General features: G+C 38.6%; 1 protein-coding gene across 7 annotated transcripts in view; it reads right to left on the minus strand.

Moving 5' to 3' along the window:
* Positions 1–25,584, minus strand: part of KYNU (kynureninase) — a 149,421-nt gene that overhangs the window by 96,809 nt on the left and 27,028 nt on the right. For all 7 annotated transcript variants that reach the window (XM_045299005.1, XM_004703840.2, XM_045298987.1 and 4 more), the window contains exons 3-4: positions 19,738–19,858; positions 4,882–4,964 (exon numbers count right to left, since the gene is read on the minus strand). In XM_045299005.1, the coding sequence (XP_045154940.1) occupies positions 4,882–4,964; positions 19,738–19,858 (204 nt within the window). The remainder of the gene's footprint in view (positions 1–4,881; positions 4,965–19,737; positions 19,859–25,584) is intronic.

A 25,584-nucleotide genomic window follows, 5' to 3' on the forward strand; every position in this document is an offset into this window, starting at 1 on the left:
CGGGGGTTCGGGGGGAGGGAGAGGGAAAAATGAGCTGAAACCAGGGGCTCAAGTGGAAAGTGGGCATCGTAAGAATGATGAAGTCAACATATGTACTAAAGTGCTGGACACAGATGACGTATATACAGATTGTGATGAGTTGTATGAGCCCCTAATAAAACGATTATTTTTTTAAAATTTTGATTTAAATAAAAAATTTTAAAGTTAAAAAAAAAAAGTTTTCCTAGATATTGCAGAAGGATATGAATGCGATAAGTGCATGTTCCTTACAGTGACATGTTCCTTCCCTTACAATATACAGATCTTTCTGAAATATGCTAAGTAAGCAAGTAAACAAACAAAAACCCACCAGCGTCATTATCTTTCTCTACTTGTTATGTGAGTTTTACTGTTACTTCTAAAACAAGACCTTATATTAAACATCTAACGATATTTCCTTTCATTCCCTATTACCTATTTACATATAGCTTAACTGGAACTGAAAACCACTTATTTCAAAAGAAATTTCTTGCAAAGAGTCTGGAAGAAGAGGGGGGAAAGGGGGGAAGGGGTGTTCATATAAAAAGAGAGAAGAGAAAGGGAAGAATCTGAGGAAAATGAGCCGGAAAGAAAGAAGAGAACCTGTTAGTTATTCTAAAGGAAAACAACAACAGCAACAAAAGTCAGGGAGAAGGAGACTTTTTCTTCCATTCTAAGTAAATTAATTACAAGCTTTTAGGGAATGTCCCACCACTTGTCTGTCACTTTGCCTTCCTGTGGTGGCTTGTGCACTGCTGTGATGCTGGAGGCTCTGTCACTGGTGTTTCAGATGCCGGAAAGGTTGCCCAAAGTGAACAGGCTTCAGCAGAGCTTCCAGGTCAAGAACAGCCGAGGAAGGAGTCTGGCTTTCCTGCTCGGGAGAAAGATGCGGCTGAAACCCGTATGCATGGCTTCAAAGCATTGTCAAAGACTGCAAGTCTGAACACAAGATGAGAACATGTTGGAGAGGTCGCCAGCAGACAGGGCCCTCATGTCCCAGGGCACTCAAAATGTGACTGAAGAAGAGCTGATTCTAGGAGGGAAGTCCACTGCGGTGACATGAGTCTGGTAAAGGCCACTGGGAGTGGAGTCTTCAGGTTCTTCCTTTCCAGATAGGGCAAAGGTAAAGAGTCACAGCTGCAAAGATCTCCTAAGGATCAGAACTTGGAATGTGTGAAGCATGAATCTAGCAAAATTGGAGGTGGTCAAAAATGAAATGGAATGCATGAAGATCGATATCAGAAGCATTAGTGAGCTGAAATGGACTGGCATTGGCCATTTTGAATCAGAAATACATATGATTAACTATGCTAGGAAGAACACAATCAAGAGGAATGCCACGGCATTCATTGACAGAAAGGATCTTGCTAAATCCTCCATTAAGTACAATGCTGTTTGTGACCGGGTTATATCCACTTGCTTTCAAGTTAATCCAATCAATACGACAATTGTTCAAATTCATTAATTAAACACAGAAGCTAGTGATGAAGAAAATGAAGCATTATCTCAACAATTTCAGTCAGAAATTTATAAAACATACACTCAATATGTGTTATTAGTTACTGGTAATTGGGATGCAAAAGTTGGAAACAAGAGGAAGGATCAATGGTTGGAAAATATAGACATGGTGATAGAAATGAAGCTGGAGATATCATGAAAGAATTTTGCAAAACCAATGACTTGTTTATAGCAAATATCATTTTTCAACAATACAAAAGATGACTATACATATGGACTTCCCACATGGAATACACGGAAACTAAATGGACTACATCTGTGGGAAGACACAATGGAGAAGTTCAATATCAGCAACTAAAACCGGACCAGGGGCCGAGTGTGGAGCAGACCATCGTTGTTTATTTGTAACTTCAGGATAAAGCTGAAGAAGATGAAAACAAGTCCACAACAGCCAAAATACAACCTTGAGTCCATCCCCCCTGAATTTCGAAGACATGTCCAGATCAGATCTGATGCACGGAACACGGATGACAGAAGGCCCGATGAGCTGTGTGAGGGCATCAAACAATCATTCACGAAAAAAGCACAAGGTCATTAAAAAGACAGGAAAGATCAAAGCGGATGTCAGAAGAGACGGAAACTTGCTCTTAATAATTAAGCAAGTGAAAGAAAGAATGAAGCCGAGGAGCTGAATAAAATATTTCAAAGGGCAGCTCAAGACAAAGCCAAATAGTATAACGAGATGTGCAAGGACCTAGAATTAGAAAAAGAAAAAAAGCAGAACATGATCAGCATGTCTTAAACTGTAAAAACATGTTTGAAGAAAAAAATTCAAGATTTGAGTTGGAATTTTAAAAAATTCCATAAGCAAAATATTTCTCATCATACTTGTTCAACCTATATGTTGAGCAAATCATCAGAGAAGCTTGGTTATATGAAGAAAAATGTGACATCAGAATTGGAAGGAGGCTTAATAACCTGCAACACGCAAACGACACAACCTTGCTTGCTGAAAGTGAAGAGGACTTGAAGCACTTATTGATGTAGATCATTGATTGTAGCCTTAATATGGATTACAACTCAATGTAAAGATGATCCAAATCCTCACAACTGGACCAATAGGTAACGTCATGATAAATGGAGAAAAGGTTGAACTTCTCAAAGATTTTTGTCTTGCTTGGATCCACAATCAACGTTCATAGAAGCAGCAGGCAAGAGGTCAAAACCATGTTGCATTACATAAATCTGCTGCACAAAACTTCTTTAGAGTGCTGAAGAGCAAGGATGTTGCTTTGAGGACTAACGTACACCTGACCCAAGCCATGGTAATCTCCATTGCCTCATATGCATGTGAGAGCTGGACATTGAATAAGGAAGACCAAAGAATAATCGATGCATCTGAATTGTGGTGCAGAGAATATTGAAAATATGGTGGATTAGTAAGATGATAACCTGATCTGAGGTGGAAGAGAATAAGGCCAGAGTTCCACTTAGAGGCAAGGATGGCTAGACTGTCTTACATGCTTTGGCCATATTGTCAGGGGAAACCAGTCCAGGTTATTACCAACTCCCCTCAGCATAATCGGGTTATATCCAGTGCAAGAAGGAGCCCAGGTAGCTGTGGTTAAGAACTTGAGGGTGAACCGCAAGTTAGGGGGTTTGAAACCACAAACCACGCTGTAGGTAAAAGATTAGGGAGTCTACCTCCATAAATATTTATAGCCTTGAAAACCCCACCGGGCAGTCAGTTCTACTCTTTCCTGTAGGGCCACCATGAATTGGAATTTATGGCCATGGGTTTGGGTTTTTTTCCTCGAATGAATGAGTCCAAGTTACAAATACACCAATCCTTGAAAATTATGGGTTAGAATAGACAATCAAGCTGTTCATCTATAAAATTTTGACTGTATAACTGAGACATGGTCAGGCAATAATGGCCCTGCTAGGCAAATCCCCTATTTGATGCATCATAAATTCTAGCACTGTGCTGTGGTTATCATCTCACTTTGGAGTGAACTCTGCAATGCTGGTGGTCAGGACTAAGGAGGGATGGAGTGCGTCTGCCTTTTAGTACAGGGTATGACTCAAGTCACCACCTTTTGTTCCCTTGGGGGTATGGTCCTTAAAAAACAAAAACCAGATTTTAATCAAAACATTCATTTGTGTATAGGAGTCATTGTGGAAAGAGAGAAGCAGGACCACGAAAGAAGGAGAGTCGCCAGGAAAGCCGTTAGCGAGCTCTGTCTGAAGCGCTGGAAGCCGAAGCCAGAGGCACCACAGGCTGTGGCACCAGGATCATTGTCCAGAGCGGAGGAGCCCGGCCAAGAGCAGAGGCTGAGGCCGGGAGCTGAGGACCCAGGTCAGAGGAAGGGCACAGAGACTATGGGACTGTGAGGTAGAGCAGCAGGCTCATGGCGGTAGTGGCCCGGAGACCACGTGGCTCCGAGGCTAAGGACCAGAGAGAGACTTGGGTGGTGACGGAGGAGAGGTGTCGCTGTGGGTCAGTGACTGTATTCTTTATATTTTCTGGTCCTACTTCGTGGTAACTTGTTAAATTCCATAAGAAACCGCCTTGAACTGTGAGTATCGTCTGTGAGTTCCTTGTGGTCAGGGGAACAGATTATCAAACCCAGTAGAGAAGGAGAGTGCCCTGACATAAGCAGTTGGTGTCAGAATAGGTAAAGAAGATGGAAGGTGGAGGTTGGCCTAAGCTCAGCCTCATTGCAAGAGGGAAGCCAGAGGAGGTCAGATGTGGCTTCCGTGCCTTTTTTGCAATAATAGACGAGCCAGTCTGGGTGCAGGGTAGCAACGATGAAACATACAACTTTCCTCTACTTCCTAAATGCTTCCTCCCCCCACCATCATGATCCCAATTCTACCTTACAAATCTGGCTAGGCCAGAGGATGTGCACTGACACAGATAGGAACTGGAAACACAGGGAATCCAGAGCGGATGATCCCTTCAGGACCAGTGGTGAGAGTGGCGATACTGGGAGGGTGGAGGGAGGGTGGGTTGGAAAGGGGGAACCGGTTACAAGGATCTACATATAACCTCCTCCCTGGGGGACAGACAACAGAAAAGTGAGTGAAGGGAGACGTCAGACAGTGTAAGATATGACAAAATAACAATAATTTATAAATTATCAAGGCTTCATGAGCGAGGGGGTACTGAGGAGGAAGGGGGAAAATGAGGAGCTGATACCAAGGGCTCAAGCAGAAAGCAAAGGTTTTGAGAATGATGATGGCAACAAATGTACAAATGTGCTTGACACAATGGATGTACGTGTGGATTGTGACAAGGATTGTATGAGCCCCCAATAAAATGATTTTTTAAATAAATAAATAAATAATATATGCTTAACCAAACAGTTCTTTTGGAAAAGCTTGCCTGAAATTTTTGCTTACCCACAATGTCAGTCATAAGGCCCGCAATCCTCTCGTCTCCTACAATCCAAGGACGTTCCCCTACTTCATGACCGTAGCCTCCCCTGAAATTGAAAAGAAATTTTCTTTATGTTCATTTTTTAAACATCAACATTAGCAACTAGCAAGTTTCCAAGTTGGGTTTTGGCATGTTTTAGTAAATACATAAATGTGTACAAGCATTTTAAAACCAAAAAAGTAATACTTGGGAAATAGTTTTTCCATTCACTTATTATGATTATTTTCTTGATAGCCTTTTTTCTAGAGCAGTGGGATTGGCCATACATTTTATTATTTTTTGATATGTTAGAATCTAACATGTAGAAGTGATTGTAATGGTGCATATAAACTCATTTTAACAATGGAAGTGTATGATATGTGAATTTTACATCAAGAAAAATACTAAAAAGAAAGAAAGAAACCAAAGTTGAGCCATGGTTACCACGAGTGAAAGAGGAAGAGTTTTTCACTTAGGAGGCATTGAGTTTATGTGTACAGTGTGGAAAAATTTGGAAAAGGCTATCAATAATGGTTGTACAACAGAGTATAATCAATGGCACTGCATTATACATGCAGGAGGTGTTTAATTGGAGAATGTTGTGTTGTGTATATTTTTACCACAGTTTTAAAAAATTGCACTAATTATAAGTACAAGGATGAAGAAAATGTTCAAAAATTGATTGCAGTAATGATTGTACAACTCTTCTTGATATGATAGAACTATTTAATTGTATGATATGTGAATAAGTGCTAATAAAACTGTAAAAGAAAGTTCAGACTAGAACTCTGATTATATAACATGCGGCACATGTGGCATATAGCAGTATTGGTACTAAAACATGCAAAATATTGTTTTACTCTGGAGGCTAAATTGCATAGTAAATTATAGTTATGACATTTTAGAAGTGTATAAGATATAGCTATAATCATGATGCCTTTTTAGAGAATGAAATTTAGTACTAGTCAATGTCAACACTCCTCCTTGACCAAACCTCCAGCAATTTTTAATCTATCATATCCCAGCTCAATTATATTGCTAGAGCAAGTGTCAAAGTAAACAGCATGGAATAAACACAAGATACACAAAATAATATAGCAAGACTAAAGAAATTTCCATTAAACAAAAAAGATAAAGAAATGTGAAAAGTGTGTCAAAGTTAAAACAAAGGATCAAGGTAATGTGCCTTCAGCTGCTGTTCTAACATGAGAGGTCTTTAAAATTCTGCTGAAAATGGAATTAAAAGATCCATTTCAGGGTCCCCTGTGAATTAAGCTTCCAGTGAATTATCTCTCACTATGAAGGAGGCACTTAAGTGCTTTTACTATCAAACGCCATGCTTTGTAGGGCAGATTGCTGCAGAGGTAGTTAGATTTAAGGTGCTACCTCGTCACTTGATTTCCCTTTTGACCCATTGCATATTTGTGTATTTGTTGGCTTACATTTTCTTTTTGATAGAGGCTTTGCTCTGTTTTATTTTGTCATTGTTGTTGGTTTTTGTTTTGTTTTAATATGTTTTTCTCCCTATGAGATGAAGGAGAGGTCAATCTATAGTGACAGAAACTGGATTATGGCGAGGGTGTGTGTGTGAGTCTAGGTACTTTAGAGAAACAGATCCACAGAAACTCATGTATAAGAGAGTTTTACATAAAGGTTAAGTGCACATCAAGGAAACATCCCAACCCAGTGCTGCCCAAGCCCACAAGTCCTACATTAACCCATTAACCCATAGGTCCAACACCAATCCACAAAGTCCTCCTCAGTCTCACAAAACACACATAATGATGCTGACTGCAGGAGGAATGCTGAGTCAGCGAATGTGTAAGCATCTCAGCACTGGCAGGGGTCTCCACACAGCTGCTCCAGTACCCAGGGCTGCATCGGGTTAGGTCCCTGCAGCTTCTCCTTGGGGATGTCTTGCAGGAAGTGAGCCTTGCCAGCTGAAGCAGGGAACTGGCCAAGGTAACTGCACCCTGATCTGACCATCACAAAGCAAGAGACACGAGAACTCCAAAGGCAAGGCTCACCGAGACATTTATCTCTCGAATTATATCTTTAATTAACCCACATGTGTTTATTGTCCAGGTTGGCACAATAAACTAACTCAGTGGGGAATTGTGGAGCTAAGGAGTAAATAAAAGAAGAAAATATCCTAAAATTAATTATGGTAATGATTATACAACTCTTTTTAATATGATTGAACTGTTGAATTATATATATTTGAATTATATGTCTATAGAACTATTTTTCAAAAAGGATAATGGGATTTTTCCATGAACATTTTGAAGACCTCGTATAAATCTACATTTCTGTTTTGAACAGAAGTCTAATTTCTAATTTACAAGCATCATTTTATGTATAAAACTGTTAAGAATTGACCGTTTGAGCTATAATATCAGGAGTGGCACCTATCAATGGCATATTATCTATTTGCTTTTTATCTTTAAAATTATTTTGTTTTTAACAATTTCACAGACATACAAATCACATATCATACATTTCAACAGTTCAACCAGCTTCATAAAAGCAATGCAACCATCACCACAGTCAATCCCAGGACGGTTCTTCTCCTTGGTACTCATTATTGCTAGGTCCCCATTTCCAGCCAGCCTCTTCCCTTATATCCCTTTACATAAGTTGTCTCTATAGGTTTACCTAGTCTGGATTTCACATACCGAAAACCACACAAAATCAACAGCGACTACAAACAAAGGGCTCAACAACAAGGGCACAATGAAACAAATAAAAACTTCAGTCAAAAACAAAGCAGAAAATATTTAAAACGGGATATATTGTCTCAAGAGGAAGATCAGTGACAAAGTGTCACATTCTTACCTAACGACAATTGGCAGTAAGACACCTTGCAAGGTACTTTTTAGAAAAGGCCTTTCCCATCGCTGGTCCCTAGTCAGAAGGAATTTGTTAGGGGTTTAACCCCCAGCGGGGTGGGGGAGAGGGGGACTGTAAATAGATTTTGGGTGCTCACTGTCATCTGAAGCCTTGTGAAAGCGCGGTGTTCAGAATTGAAACTTTAATACCATCCATCCCCTTCTACAAGTTTGGTTTTTAGAATCTTGAATTGCATAAGCTGGTGTGCTGCTTCTGTGTGGACTTAGCAAAAGCCTCCTTCAGATAGCCATTTCTCCTAAGAAGAGAAGCCCTTTAAGAAGAAGGGCTGTTTGTTTAAAGATGAGGAGCCCTGGTGGTATAGTATCTTTGGGCCACATCCAAAAGGTCAGCCGTTTGAAACCAGCAGTCACTCAGAGGGAGAAAGATGGGGCTTTCTACTCTTGTCAAGAGTCACCGTCTCAGAGATTCACAGGGTGACTATGAGTCTGCATCGGCTCAATGACCATGAGTTTGGTTTGGGTTTGGTTATTTTAAAATAAGACTTTGAGACCCTGGATGCTACTCTACTATCTTTGCCACATTTGGCCACCACAGTGATCATGTCATTGGATAAGCATTGAGCAGAGCCATGCTATAAAGCAAGACTTGCGTGTTACACTTTGAAAGCATCATGATCGTACTGCCTCTTCCTCCGTCCTCTTCCTTTCTCTCCCTCCACCCCCTTCTTTCTTTACCGTCTCCTTTGTTGTTCTTGCATTTATTAACCTCCTAACTGAAAAAAGCAATGATATTAATAAGCACACTAAACAGTTATGGTCCCTTAGTACTTTAGTGTAGAAAAAGCATCAACACCGATAAATACATACGTGGTGATACACGCAAATATGTAAACAATGTGCTAAAACAACTGTGCAGTATCTCATGAGTAATTCTCACTGTTCCTGACTATAAACAAAGATGTTTTAACTAAAAAAAAAAAAAGTGAATTTTTCTTAGATTGGGGCTAAAATTAAGTAGGAGCTCAAAATCCATTTCTCTATCTATGGTTTATATATGCTTCGGATTCACTTTAAAGACATCACTAGTATTTTATTGAAGGTTATTATAAAGTATCTCCATGGGGAATATGGTAGTTCTATTGATAGATATTACCATTAATGTAGCCACTGGTAAAGAATTTTTAGCTCTATATTTGATTGTTAATAACTTTTAAAAAATCCAAAGACTTTGTAATCATGGAAGTAATAACTGGGTTTGTGTATTGTGTGGCCTGCAGTGTTTGAATCCATGCTGTAAAACTTAGTAAGTTGCCGGTAGTGATCTAATGAGCTAACTCTTAGGAGTGTGTGTATGGGGGTGAGTGGGTAGATGGAGCCTTGTGTTTTAGCCTTTGTTGATTTTTCGCATTTAAATAGTCCTACTGTGGCCAATTTCAAATCATCAACAAAAGTCCTGAATACCTAGCATTTGGCTCTTGTCACCTGGTCTGAACACCTGGTCATTATGAGTAGTGATGTCCCACTAATTAGAAGCTACTGGAGCTAATTTCCACATCTCTAAAAGTCAATGGTGACAGCAATGTGTACCTTAAAGGATTTCTGTGAGACTTAATGAGACAACACATGTAACAGGAATTGGTGTGTAGAAAATATTCAAGAAATATGCTTATTTCCCCCTTTTTCTGATTTTCATTCGTAATGTAAATCTAATGTGAAAATTCCCTACATGTATATGTGGTATATAACACAATTTAAAAACTAATATTTTGATTACCATATAAACCCAGATTTAAAAAGAGACTTTGGGGTTGATGAGAATAAACATGAGCCTTGCCCTTAAGAACTAAAGAGGAAGAAAAGGGTAATTTTCGCTATTATTATTCATATTATTATTAAACATCCTGTAGCTTGCCTCTTTTCTGACTTCCAATATCAATACTAAAGACAACAATCATTATTCTGAAATGGTAATTAAAGACAGATACTCGGATTCTTTTTATTTTCATCAAATAGGGCTCCATGGCCTTTGCTAATAGCATAATACATCTCATTACATTTGGGTAGTACAATTCTGTCTTCTGCCTCAGAGAATTTATATCTCTGGATAGCAAGCCACCGACTCCTCTCTTGGGTAGACCCAGCACTGATCATCTTTAAGGATTCTTCCTGCAAAGCTTTTGGCATCTCTCGTCCTTTAAATGATCTTGCGGATTCTGCATCAGCATTGTGTCCCTCTGCTAGCCAGGGGTAGTGGGAATGTCTTTAAAAAGTGACCCCTAAATAAAAACAAAGTAAAGGAGTCCGTCTTTAGAGAGAATTGTTGTAGATTAAAGTGCCTTTTAAAACATATGTGACATCATGCTCCCTCAAAACTGTTCTAAATACTAGCAGCAGAGGTACAATCTGCTTTTACTAATACGGGATCGGAAAAGATAACATGGACAACAGTTAACTCTTCATCATGTGTCAGAGAGAAGTTAATTTTGACACATGGTGACTGTGTGTCACCATGTGTTAAAATTGTTAATAGCAAGCATCTTGCTTTGATTTCAGGGTTTTTCTACCCAGAAAAAACAAGTATAAACAGTAAAAATTTCTAATCAAACTTTTCACCAACTTTTTCACAAAAAGTTGCTATTTTTCCTTTCCTATTCAAAACAAAACCCAAACCAAACACACTGCCATCGAATTGATGCCAACTCACGGCGCCCCTATAGGGCAGGGTAGAACTGCCCCTGTGCGTTTCCAAGACTGCAACACTTTATGGAAGTACAAAGCCCTGTTTTTCTCCCCAGGTGGTTTTGAACTGTGGACCTTGAGGATTGCAACCCAAAGCACAACCACTACACTACCAGGGTTTCTTTCCTATTCAAAGTCAGGGTTAATTAATTTAAATTTTCAAAGCTCTCTTGGCTGTAGGTGCATGAAGGCATAGAGACTACCTCCTGGCAAGACAGCAGCTACTGCCCTGGGAGAGATCGACCCAGGCTGGCTTCTACTCTTCTCCCTCTTTGTAAGTCTCTTTCTAACACGTTTACTGCAAGCCACTTGCTTTCTTTTGAGAATCAGAATGGTCTCCCTGTAAAGCTGAGGTATTTGACGGGACTAAAATGGCTGTCCCAGATCGAAAGCAAACTCCATTTAGGGCCTAATTGTCTCCTGATCTAAATAAAGCCTCTACTTTTGTTCTGCGGAACCATTTAAGCATCTTTACATACTTAACTACTTGTAACCCAAAAGGGGCAAGGGGCAAGATCTTAGCTTGTGTCAGGTATTGTTTGTTAAAAGATATTTGTTAAGAGTATTTGGTGCTGTTTAATATAAGCAGTTAGCCTTGGTCAACTTGTTTTGGGGGGTTAGAAAGTTGAAATGTTAATTGTAGTTTATAAACCTTGTTGTAACATTTTGTCTTGTACTGTCTCATGCTTGTGAGACCCTTACTCTCTAGTTGCAATTTGGAACACTATGGAGGGTTTGTTTGCCTTGGGTGCTCCTGTGTCTTCCGATCTGTGAACTTTCTTTCAGTAAAAATGTTTGCTTTCACTTTTAACAGAGGGGAAGACTGAGCTGTTATGAAAATACAGACAAAATAACTTCTCAGGTAAGCCCACATGGAAAAAGCACACCAGTCTGTATGATCTAAAAAACGACAATAACAAAATCAAATATGATGAAGGCAAAAGTATCAGAGTTTAAATTGTGAACACCCAATTTATAGAAGGCTATAGAGGACAGTGGGGGCCCCAAATCCATCTGCAGTCGATGGAGTCAGATGAGGCCCCTGGCAGATCCCCTCTGGCCACAGGCGAGGGACGGGAATGACTTTCGTCTCAAACAGAGATCATTGTAAACTTGATTTTAGTGCATCAAACCCTGGTATAAAATGATACTTGGTCAGTTGACCTCCCTCTTGACCCAATTTGAATTTGCTCTCAGCTTAAGTATTTCTCACATGTTCTATGACAGAAATTTCTTCTCTGGCTTTCTAAATATTGGCAGTGGTATTTTCTTTCTCACTCTTTATTTGTATTTTTAGCTTTATATGATTACAATTTTCTCCTTGCTCTTTTGTTTTGGCTTTGGTTTTCGTTGTTTCTGCTGGGTTGCCCAACTTGTGAAGGAGTGGATGCACAGAGACAACGGAGGCAGTGGTTTATCAGGCTTTGTGAGAAGCTGGGGCATCTATCAGGAGGCGGGGAGATATGGGGAGAAGACAATGAAAGCAGAAGCAGGGAGGGAGCATTTGAACTGATGTATATGTGACTCGTTTTAAAGGCAATTTGACCATGGAAGTGTATGATATGGAGATACTATATCAAGAAAATACTGAAAAAGAAAGAAAGGAACCAAAATTGACCAGTGGGTACCATGAGTGAAGGAGAAAGAGTTCTTGCTTAGGGGGCCCTGAGTTTATGTTTATGGTCGTGGGATAATTTCAAAAAGGATATCAGTAACGTTTGTATAACACAAAGAGTATAATCTATGGCAATGAATTATATATGAAGAAGTTGTAGAATTGGAGAATGTTTTGTTGTACATATTGTTGACACACATTTAAAAACACGTGAATAACGAGGAGTACAAGGAAAAAGAAAATAATCTAGAATTAAATATGGTGACAATCGAACCACTCTTCCTGATATGATTAAATTATTGAATTGTATGGCATGTGAAGTGCTAATAAAACTGTTAATTTTTTTAAGAAAATGAAACGTGGCCCTGCTTTTAAAGAGCTCACTCAGCCCTAAAAAAAGAGCAAATAAATCCAATTTTCCAGTCTTACTCCACACCTCCCCCACCCCCCATAATCTCACTGATAGTTAATACCAATAGCAATAAAATCACTGCCACGTGTCATATGATATGAACTTTCTTTATTAATACTGTTTTTCACACACATCGATATGTCAGTTATGCCTGTAAACCTGGCAGTTTATTCCTAATATATAATTCAGTGACCTATTTTCTTCTTTAAATAATTCTACATAAAATATCACCTTTCTCGGAAGAAGCACTCTAAAGGCATAACTGTAGCTGCTCTTATGAAATTGACAGAATGGCATTTTTCTGGCAAATTTGGAAAAGCCTGTGATCCAAACTATTATGTGCTTCTATCTAAGGATATAATACTATTTCTCAACTTGCCCTATGGTTTTTAGAGCTGATATACCCTTCCCTTCTAGCTAAATTTCTTCTCACTGTGATTATTAACCCAAGGGGTTTCCTTAAACAATCTAGATTATTCATAGGCATTTATTATAAAATACTTTCCCCAAAAATGCCATCAGCTTTTTGCTTACAGATTCTAGTTTACCCACAGTCCCAAGCATATTGTTTCCTCTTACAGTTACAGCTCCATTTATCAACAGTAAATCACTATATATCAAATGAGTCAATTCACCTAAAAAGTATTTCATTCCAGAATATTGAAAATATCTACATATTGTCATTGATTTCACAAAGCAAATGTATTCCAAAGTCTCACAAAGTCGAACATAAAAGTGTAGAAAAAGAATAGTAGACATCCAAACAAAAATCAGGATAGACAAATAAAATGAAGCACCTAGAAAAGGCTATTTCACAGTTTTATCTCGACTAACTGGATGTTATAAAACTATGAGAGGAATTGTGTCCTATGTTGTTAAGTAGATGTAATCAAAGGCGAATGGTCTGATGAATTAGAGAATCAAGCTGCATTCGGACTCAACTCTCTGCCCTTGAGTCAATGCCGACTCATACCTATCTTATAGGCAGAGTAGAGTTAATCCTGTGACTTTTTAAAACTGTAACTTTTTACAGAAGTAAGAAGTCCTGTCTTTATCCTTTGAAGCAGCTGGTGGTTTCCACCTGAGGGCAGCCCAACATTGAACCATGATGCCACCAGGGGCCCCCTTAACTAGAAGGGTGTAGTTCTGTAGATAACTCTGGTAGGTTGTATGTCTGAGAGAGGGTGTAGCAATAAAGACAAATATGGTTTTGCTTTACAGCCTCAGTGACAACACCATGAGCAATCTCTCACTTTCTCAAAGCATTTTAATTTACGTTATTTTTAATTATCATTTGATGTTACTTTTAAGATTATCATGTTTATTTTTGTTATTATTCTAAATAAACTATTTAGATATTCACTGGTGTATTTAGTATGTATCAGCTCTCACAATCTTCCACTTATTGTTTAATAAAGAAGAATAACTATAAGGATCTGAATAGGATATCATGGAAGCATCTTTGTAAGAGCCTAGAGGGAAAAAAGCACAGCCTTGCTGAATGAATATCCAAAAGACAAGGATCCTTTCTAAAATTCAAATTCATTCAATCTAATTCTCTACTCTCTCTTATGCTAATGTCAATAATAAATAGTAACCATTTTATTAGCTATGACCCCCATTTTTTAAATGCTAGAGCCTATCACTGGAAGGCTCTCAGATTATATATATATATATATATATATATATAAAATTGCTGATGTCAGATGGATCTTGGCTCAAAGCAGAGAATATCAGAAAGATATTTACTTGTGTTTCATTAACTATTCAAAGGCATTCAACTCTGTGGACCATGATACACTGTGGATAACCTTGAGAAGAAGGAGAATTTCAGAACACTTCATTGTGCTCCTGAGGAACTTGTACATGAATCAAGAGGCAGTTATGAGAACAGAATAAGGGAATGCTGCATCGTTTAAAATCAGAAAAGGTGTGTGTCAGGGTTGTATCCTCTCACCATACTTGTTCAATCTACATGCTGAGTAACTCATCAGAGAAGCTGGGTTGTATGAAGAAGAGTGCGGCATCCGGTTTGGAGGAAGGCTTTTTAACAATCTTGCTGGCTAAAAGTGAGGAGGAATCGAAGCATTTACTGATAAAGATTAAGAATTGTAGCCTTCAGTATGGCTTAAAACTCAATGTAAGGAAGACCAAAATCCTCACAACTGGACCAATAACATCATGATTAATGGAGAAACGGTTGAAGTGTGAAGGATTTTGTCTTACTTGGATCCACAATCAAAACTCATGGAAGCAGCAGACAAGAGATCAAAAGATGTATTGCATTAGGTAAATCTACTGCACAAGACCTCTTTAGAGTACTGAAAAGCAAGGATGTTACTTTGAGGACTAAGGTGAGCCTGACCCAAGCCATGGTCTTCTCCATTGCATCATATGCATGTGAAAGTTGGACATTGAAAAAGGAAAGTTATAGAATAGATGCATTTGAATTGTGGTGCCAGAGAAGAATATTGAAAATACCAGGGACTGCTAAAAGGACAAACATATCTGTATTGGAAGAAGTGCTCCTTAGAGGCAAGGATGGCAAGACTTTGTCTTAGATTCTTTGGACAAATTGTCAGAAGAGGTCAGTCCTAGGAGAATGACATCATGTTTGGGAAAGTGTCAAAAAAGAGGAAGGCCCTCAATGAGATGGATTGACACAGGGGCTGCATCAACAGGTTCAGGCATAGGAATGAGAGTGAAGATGGCACAGGGCCGTACAGTGTTTTCTTCTATTGTGCACAGGGGTCAATGGTCAGAGCCAACTGAATGGCACTTTAACAACAACAATCAATGCAAACTGCTTCTAAATGCAGTGCCATTTACTGTGTAATATGTGCACAACAGTTATGCAGGGGAAGTCACAGCAGGCTAAATAAATATCGTTCTACTAATTTGTAAATTTAGCTTAACTGCCAAAATTAAAAAACTTTGCAGTGTTATCTAATAGGATGCTGGTCATAATCAGTCTAGGCAGTGCAAGTGAGACTGGTCCAATATGAAGGACCAATAAGCACATAAATTAAAAATTTTAAGTTTGAGAAAACATCATTAGTCGTTAGGAGAGTCAAATATCTAGCCTCTATAATTCTTAGCTGGCTTGGTTTTATCTTTCTGAAACTTTTCTTTGACCTTCAGCTTTGGTTTGTCTTTCATACTAATTATCAGATTAAAATAATCAGAAAATTATCAAGAATGTATCCAGAGTTCCTGGACCTATTGAGACTGGAAAAATCCCTCAAACTGTATCCCTGAGTTGCTCTGTTACCTTGAATTAAAAGTATCCCCTTAAATAAGCTCATAAAACAAATCAAAATGATCCCCCTTGGGTGTTGCACACCTTTAAAAAGCCACACACATGAGACCAGGTGGTCAATAATGACTAACACATGGCAATGGAATAGAAGCTCGCAGTGTCAGTGAGACTAGATTTCGGGAAACAGAATAACTAGAATGGAAATAAGAATGTTGACACCATGTGAGGAATGTAACCAATATCGCTGTACAATATGTGTAGAGATTGTTAAACTGGAGCTTGTTTTACTCTATAGTTCGTCATTAAAAGTACAATGAAAATTGTTTTAAATAATTAGGAAATGTTTTAAGGAAACTTTAAAAATCTGGTTTTGATGATCAAGAATTATTGGGGAGGGATATAAAAAATATTATTTTAGGTTGTGTTCCTAAAGATGTTTATAATACTCTTGGAATTTAAAACTAATGAAAGCAGATACTTCTAAGCTGCCTGTTCCAGACAAGTGACCATTAGTTCACTGGACTTTGAGGGACTGTTCTTCAGTGTGTAAACCCATAATGGACTTTACATTGCTCTCTGTCTGACAAAGTTGGACTTAAGGAATGCAGGGTTTTTCATTTAAGATCCAAAGGGCAGCATTTATTCGGGGGCAACGTTCAGCGAGACAAGAACGAATATAGAACGGAAACAGGAAGCGTAGGAAGGGAGGATGGGCAACGGTCCGTTGAGGGGATTGCAAGGGATGAGTTGGACCAGGATGTGTGTGAATTACTGAACATACAAGCTATGATCTGCTTCACCGAATTCAAAATAAAATGTTAAAAAAAAACAACAACAAAGGGTTTTATAGAAGTACAGAGGAGACAGGGGAAAGGTAGCTAAGAACAAGTGGAGATCGTTCTCAAATTCTCCTCCATTCAGCCTATGAGTCAAGGATTAGAAATAATAAAATCCAAATCCAAAGGAAAGAAAGGCAGCAGAGCTTCAATTATGAACACTCAGTTTGCTGAAATCTACGGACAGTGGAAGACCAAGTTCATTTCCAGCGTTCGCACATGGATTAAGCCTCTTGTGAATCCCCGCTGACCAGAGACACGAATAGCCTTGCTGTCAGACAGAGAGCAATGTAAAGTTCATCATGGGTTGACATAATGTAGTTAGGTCAAATTGTAACAACTTATCATTTGATCTCCCTTTTGACCCATTTTGAAGTTGTTTAGTTTTTAATGTTTTTTTACTTTATTTTTGATTGAGGGTCTTCTCTTTTGTTTTGTCATGGTTGGTTGTGTACAGTGAACCCTCGCCACTTCGCGCTTCGACCTCCACGGCTTCACTCTATCGCGGTTTTTGCGTAACAGCACCCACTGCCTACACCTGCTCCTTCAGAGGAAAAAGACGGCGACCCACCTGTAGAGTACATCCCTTAAGTCATTTCATAGGCTATTGATTACAGTATTTGTAAGAACTATGTATAATAATATTGTATGTGAAATATGTAATACTGTAAACTAGATGCCATAAATAATATAATAAATAATAAATGATAATTGTAACGTCCAAAATGTTTTACTGTAGTTTCCCTTTTTCGTTTAATAAATTGGGTAATATGAGTGTAATGGTGACCAGAGGGTGTTTTTTCATGTCCTCTATGCTCTAACTACAAAAATATTTGATTTACAAATAAGGAATCCTACTTCGCGGAATTTCATTTATCACGGTAGGGTCTAGAACTGATTAACCGCGATAAACGAGGGTTCACGGTATGTATCTGTGTGTGATTTTTATATCTATGAAATCCAAGATAGGGAAATCAATAGTGACAGTGACTGGATTGGTGATTACCTAGGGATCTGATGAGGGATATTGGGGTAAAACAGGTAGCTACAACAATTAATACAAGAGGAAGATGTTTTGAGATTGATTGTGGTGATGGTTATACAATTCTTCTTCATATAATTGAATAATTATATTGTACGAGTTTTGCATTATATGCCAATAAACTATTTAAAAATTCTGTTCTGTTTAGAAACAGATGTACTCCTAGTTCATTCAATCTGTTTTCCCATGTTACAGAATTGTTTTAATATAACCTTTTAGACATAGTTTTGTAACTACCACAAGATTATTGGTTGGGATTATCCAAATAATTTGCATAAAACTCATACAAAAAATTTTATTTAATCCAAATGCAATGCAATCTAGTTCATACCACCTCACAGTGAACCTATAAGGCCAGATAGACCTGCCTTGTGAGTTTCTGAGACTGTAATTCTTCACAGGAGTAAAAAGCCCTGCCTTTCTCTTACAGATCGACTGATGGTATTGAACTACTAGCTTTGCAGTTAGCAGTCCACCTGGAAACTACTAAGCCCCCAGGGCGCCTAAAACTCATACAGGACTACGTAAATTATGTGACTGTGACCTAGCTAGGCCTTTGGACCAAGGACCTAGACTCACTGCACTGAGGTCATAAACCCAGAAGAAAATTCAGATACTAAAGATGGTTAGAGCTAAGAGTAGGACTTGCCTTGTAAGCTAATAGAGTTGCAATATTTGTTTATGAAGACCAAGAGAGGCGCCAGTGTGCCCCTATGCAAGACCAGCTAGCATGGTAGCAAAAGAGCCCCCCAAGCCCAAGAAAATGGCAGAAGCCAGCAGCAAAGACTTAGAAGGAGCACCATGGCAAAAGGTCAAGAAGATTTTGTACAGATGTCTTTAAGTTTCAGCAAGGCTCGGTAGCAGAGCAAAAGCCTGAGTTATGCAGTCCTACCCACCCACCTCTATCCCTTCCCCCACCTCCACACACAAGCATCATGGTGGTAGCCGAGTGGAGTGGTGATGTAAATCCAGCATCTGGCCTGAACCATGGGATGCTTATCCAGGGAACTAAGAGGGAGCATAGGTAATCTGGTGATGAGCACATGGTTCCTCTTTGGTAGTGTCACTGATGTTCAATGGTTGCTTTCTACAAAAAAAAAAAATAATGGCGTTTACTTTGTCAAAACTGTGTTAGTGTCTTGGGTGTCTAGCTTGATGGTCGATGATGAACATAAAATGGCTGGTACGATGGGTGTATGTTTCTCATTCCTAGCAGTGTAATGGCTGCCTAGATGTGTGGAGTACAACCTGTCTCAGGTGCAGTGCAGATAGAAAAACAGACATACACTCCCTTCAGCCACTTTTGTTTCATATAGTGTTAATATATTTACTGTTATGTGCTGTCCATTCAGCTCCAACTCATAGCCATCCTATGTACAACAGAATAAAAATGATACTTGGTCCTGCTCTGGTTTAACTATCATTGGTTTGTGTAAGTCAATCATGGTAAGAACTGTTGTGAATGCCTTCGAACCTGTGTGTGTGTGGGGGGGGGGGGTGCATCTTCTAGCCGTATATTGGATAATATTTGTTTTCATTGACTAATTTCAGAAGTAGATCACATTTCTTCCTCAGTCTAGAAGCTCTACTGAAACCTGTCACCCATGGGTGACTTTGCTGTGTTTAAAGTGCTGGTGATGTAGCTTCCAATATCATAGCAACATGCAAGCTACCATAGTACAATAAACTGATAGACAGATGGCGATGATACTATCTAGCCAAGAACTAATTATGGAAAAACTAAAATCAATCTTAAACATCAACTCCTTTGTACATCAATAAAAATAAAATGATTACATATAGTTTAGATGTATCATTATGCGATAGAAACTTGTATTTTTAATAGTTTGTAAATTTAATCTTCGCTCTACCACTACTTGCCATGTAACCTTACATTATATTTTAGATTCTCAGCTTATTAGTGAATAAAATGAGATTATTGAACTATATAACTCCTAGGAGTTTTCCATAATATAAAATATTTTTATTCAATTATATAATTTTATACATATTGGACAATCAATTCTAACATGATTTTTTAAATTCTTGTATGAAACGCTGAATGATAGCTCCTAATGTAATACTTACATTTTGGCCCACTTATCTAATTCTTCTTCCAGATATGTTTTAACCATTTTAGGTTGAAGGCCAAGAGAATTTCCCATGAAATAGATAGCATTTTCATCCTTATTCACTAAAGATAAATCAACTGAAAGAGAAGAAAATGTAAAAATTGCTTATGTAATTAATGAACATGCTTCCATTTGGTATTGCTAATTCAGTGCAACCAATCAATATAATCAACTCCAAGAAGGATAATAAATAACTTACAATTCCTCCCAGGACAGCATCAACCTAACCAAAAAAAAAATTTTCTTTTCACATTTATTTTCTAAAATTTAAATCTTTTAAAATTTGTGTTCTAAAATTTAAATCTTGAGAGGATATTGTTGAGGTCTCTCATCTTTATTGTACTCTGTGAGGAAATCTAAATCAGCAACCACTTCCAGTAATAAACAGCCAAAGCAATAGAAAGGAGTTAACTGTTTTTACAAAAAATCATATCAGTCTGTTTAATCATATTAGAAGCACATCTTAGCAAGTACTATCCTTCTGTCAACTGGTGTCACTAGATGCATAGATATGGCATATTTTTAGGATCTAAAATATTATTTACAAAACTGAAATAGGCATGTTTGATTTATACATGGTCAGGATCAACTTAATAGCAGTGGCTTAGGGAAATACATATCCAGGAGCTCTGGTGGCACTGTGGGATAGGCACTGGACTGCTAACCACAATATCAACTGTTCAAATCTACCAGCCACCCTATGGTAGAAAAATAAGGCCATAAAGATTTATAGTTTTGGAAACCTGATGGAGGTTCACACTGAGTCAGAATTGACCTGATGGTAATGGGTATGTACAGATGAGGAGATCCAGTTGCACAGTTGCTAGAGCACCTGGCGGCTAATTGAGAAGTCACCAGTTCAAACTCACTGGGCACTCAACAACACAAGGATGAGGCAGTCAACGTTGGTAACGCTGTAGAGCTTCAGAAATCCCATGAGGTAATTCAACTCTGTTCTTTAGGATCACGTTGCGTTGCCATGGACGTGGCGAGAGTAGGTTTGGGTGTTTGTATACACATATAAAGGCCCCTAGATGATACAAATGGTTCTTGCTCAACAGTTAATCTGAAGGTTGTATATTCCTATCTACCCAGTAGTTGCACACACAAAAAGACCTGTTGATTTGCTTCTGTTATGAATACAGCCAAGAAAACTCTATAGAGAAGTTTTAATTTGTAATACTTGGGGTCCCCAAGAGTACAAATCAGCTAGACAGCAACTAACAGGAACAAAAACATAGTACTTCATATTAATGGATATGTGATGCTTTTGGTGTTAGTCGCCTTCAGTTGGTTTGGACTCATCGTGCCCCTTCAATACAGCAGAACAAAACATGAACTATTCTGCCCTCCTCAAATCTTCTGAATGGTCGAGCCTAATGTGGGAGTCAGTATGTCAGTTCATTCTATTGAAGGTAGTCCTCTTTGTCATTGATCCTCTGCTTTACCAAGCATGATGTTTTATTTTTTTCCAAGGACTGGTCTAACATGACCAAAGCACATGAGATAAAACATCTTACTGCCTTTACTACTAAGGAACTTCTAAGGCTGAACATCTTTCAAGACAGAGCTGTTCATTCTTCTGGAAGTTCATTGTGATAATTGGGTTTTGTGTCATCTTGGCAGGGCCAGGATCCTCAGTAATTGGGCAGTAAGGCCTCCCCCATAATGTGACCTAACATAATGTAAACAACTCTAGGCCACCCCCTTCCTTGGTCATGAAGATGATGGCTCCCTGAAGGTGTAGCCTACTTTACATCTATAAATAAACACTACGTATAACTCTTTCTCTTCTCACTGGAATGGATCTTACATCTGTTGCATTGACCTCTTGTCCTTTGGACTAGGGACAACAGTCTGCCATATTGCCTGCTGATCCAAGGAGCTATCAGTGGCCTGACATAGCATCCATCTGCCACTCTTGTCTCTATCCACCAACTATGGGCTCCCTGCTTCATCGTCCTGTTTCATCCTCCTGCTTCCTAGTTGATCTTGCAGCTTCCTGGCTTCCCAATTTACCAGATCTGGCAGCCAAGTGAGTCAGGAAAAGCCTGTAGCTTATTATCTGTTACTGGGACTTGAACCAAACTAGATTTCACTGCTTCTATAACTGGGTGAGCCATTTTTCGTGACGTCAGCTTTTCTCTTTATATACGTATATAAATGTCAATGGTTTAACTTCTCTAGAGAACACAGCCTAACTAGTGCATGATACATTCAATATTCTTCACCAACACCGTAATTGAAACGCATCATTTTTTTCTCCGGTGTCCCTTATTCATTGTCCACTTTTGCGAGCATATGGGCAGACTGAAACCCCGTGATTTGAGGCGGGCACACTCTAGTGCTCCAAGTGATACCTTTGCTCTTTAACAGGCTAAAGAATGTTTTTGCATAACATTTTGCTCAATATATCATTTGATGTTTAACTGATGCTTTGTAGGTATTGATTGTGGATTCAATAAAATAAAATTCTTTACAATTTGAATCTTCCCTATCAACTTATTCAAATAAATCATAAATGATTTATCATTCCTACAGCTCATCTCTCTGACTGCAAACAAATAGAGTTTCACTAACAAACTAACATATAAACATAAAAGCAAAGAGGAATCATTTGGTAATATACTTGTTTTCAGTTCAGGATTATTAAATAAACCTTTAAAATCCTTTTTAAAAATAACATCTATTTCAACCTTACTGCTTTTACAGCTTCTGAAACTCTATTTCATTACTATCTTCTAAGCCTGACCTAGAAAAAAGGTGTAAGTATTGTTCACACATTTAAATTGGATTCATTAACACTTCTTTGTTGACCTACAGAAAAAAGATAATACTCTAATAAAAGGCTTTTACTTATAATTTAGAACCTTTAATCAATGTTTTATGATCCAAATTTCAACTCAGCATTCAAATAAGTACACATTGAAGCCTGAGCCTGCTCTGTGTGATTCAGGCCCTCAGTGACCTGTGAAGAGGAAGCAGCCACAGATGCTGAATCTCATGGTCTTGTTTAGTCTCTCACTGTTCATGCTTTCACTACAAGTAGGTGCTGTGCAGATCTCATTTAGGAAGCTGACTTTAAGTGCTCTTCAAGGTGAAAGAAAAGCAGAACTGTCAATCTAAGAATAATGTCTTCTTTCAGTCAAAAGTGCAGCTCTCTATTTCCTTTCACTACATGTCTGTTCAAGGTTGCATTGCTTATTTGTTTACTAAGCCTCAAATCACATCATCTGGCATTATGCAAGGATCCAGTCAATATTATATAAAGTGCTAGGATAGAATACCAACAAAATATGTTTTGCACAATAATTAAAAGATAACCCACAGTCTTCTCTCCAGTGCCATGTGATCTTAGCCATGTGAAAGACAGGCAGGACTTTAAACTGTTGAGCCTATGCTTCTCTTCTGAAAGCAAAGTGACAAGCAGATTTGTTATGAATAATCCATACCCTTGTCACCACGGAACAGGAAAGTATGAGTACCAACTTTACAGAGAGATGGCTTCCAGAAAACTTCCACAGAGCAACCTGTCCTCAAAAAGCCAAATGGGTAAGAGCAAAGAAGAAACAAAAGAGCTTATTATGCACAAGAGCCAAAATACAGCTTTGCTATATCCCACCTGAACTATTAGTCCAAAACAAAGCAAACCAAACTCATGGCCATCCAGTCAATGTCAACTCATACTGACCCCAGCGGACAGGGTAGAACTGTCCCTGTGGGCTTCCAAGGTGGTAACGCTTTAGGAGTGAAGAAAACCCCAATTCTCTCCCCCTCTCCACTCTGCACCACCGACAGAGCAGTTAGTGGTATTGAACTGCTATCCTGGCAGTTAGTAGCCCAGTGAAAAACCACAGTGTCTCCTGTAGCTAAAACTAAAGAAGTAGAGCCATGGCTCTAGGAATTGATGGGATTACCAAATTGAAATGTTTCAACAAGCCAATGAGCCATTGGAAACACACATTCTTCTAGTCCAGGACATTTGGAAGATGGATGCTTGGCCAACTGACTGGAAGAAATCCAAATGTGTACCCATCACAAAGAAAGGTGACCCAACAGAGTTCTCAATATGTATCAATATCACTTGCAAGTAAAATGTTGCTGAAGATTATCTAACAATGGTTGCAACAGTAAATTCGCCAGGAACTGCAAGAGGTTCAGGCCAAGTTCAGAAGAGGTGGAAAAAGTGGCATCATTGCTGATGTCAATGGATCTTGGCTCAAAGCATTGAATACCAGAGAGGTGTTTATTTGTGTTTTATTTATTATGTGAAGGACTTAGACTGTATGAATCATAATAAATTCTGGATATCTTTGAGAAGAATGGGAACTCCAGAACACTTCATTGCATTCATGGGGAATTTCTACATGGATCAAGAGGCAGTTTTGTAAACAGAACAAAGGAATACTGCATGATTCAAAATCATAAAGATTGCAGGGAGAGTGAAAAGCAAGAGGACTATTGCACCAGGGTTGTATCCTCTCTATTTATCCAATCTGTATGCTGAAGAAATAATTAAGAGAATCTGGCTTATACAAAGTTACATGAAAAAGAATGTGGCATCAAGACGCAAGGATGGCTTATTAACAACATGCAATATGCAGATGAAACAACTTTGCTTGTGGAAAATAAAGAGGACCTGAAACACTTGCTGATGAAAATCAAGGATTCCGGCCTTCAGTATGGATTACAGTTCAATGTAAAGAAGACCAAAATCCTTACAATTGGACCAATAGGTAACGTCATGCTAAACTGAGAAAGGAATAAAGTTGCCGAGGATCTTCATCTTGCTTCGATCCACAATCAATGCTCATGGAAACAGCAGTCAAGAGATAAAGGACGCGTTACTTTGGGTAAATCTGCGCACAAGACCTCTTTATGGCTTTGAACAGCAAGGTGATTACTTTGAGGACTAAGTCACACCCTAACCAAGTCATGTAATTTTCAGTTGTTTATGTGCATGTGAAATTTGGACGTTGGGTAATGAAGACTCAAGAATAATAGATGCGTTTGAATTATAGTGCTGGGGAAGGGTATTGAAAGTATCTAAACTGCCAAAAAAGACAACAGAACTGTCGGAAAAAATACAGCCAGAATGCTCCTCAGAGGCAAGAAGGATGAGACTTTGTCTCATATGTTTGGATTTTTCGGGAGAGACCAGTTCCTGGTCTCTTGGTAAAGGAGTCTGGCGCAAGAAAGAGCAATGTCCTCAACGAGACGGACTGACGCATCGACTACCACATGGGCTCAAACATGCGTCAGGACAATGGTGGGGACGGTGCAGAACAGGGCAGAGATTCCTTCTGCTGCACCTCGGGCCACTGTGAGTCAGAACTGTCTCGATGGCACTTAATACCAACAACAAAAAGATCTCTACCAGTTTTAGCTCCTTGGGGACAGAACAGGAAACTCTATCCAGTAATGTATGTAACTATTATGAGAATGTGAAGAAAATGACTTTAATAGAATAAAAATTCTTCTGCCCCATTGTGACCTCTTCCTTTGAAAAGAGAGGTAGCTTATGAGATATGACTCATTTCTTCACAGTTGAAAGATGTTATGTCCATTGTATTAAAATATTAATCATTATTGATAATCATGTGATGTTTCCTTACAGCCAAAGTCTAAGCCTAGCGTCTTCAAAAAAGCATTCATGTCTTTTAAGTAATTTTTCATGGATTTTAAAGTTTCTGCTCTATGTGTATTGTGCTGAGACATATTGGACTTTAGTTGGGTACATATTTCTCAGTCTTCCAATGTCAGTTTGGTGACTGTTGCTCAACTCAGAATTTTGTGGGTGCTG

The sequence above is a fragment of the Echinops telfairi genome, unplaced genomic scaffold (genome assembly GCF_000313985.2).
Source record: "Echinops telfairi isolate 266 unplaced genomic scaffold, ASM31398v2 ScPeMD7_4;HRSCAF=17, whole genome shotgun sequence".
NCBI lineage: Eukaryota > Metazoa > Chordata > Mammalia > Afrosoricida > Tenrecidae > Echinops > Echinops telfairi.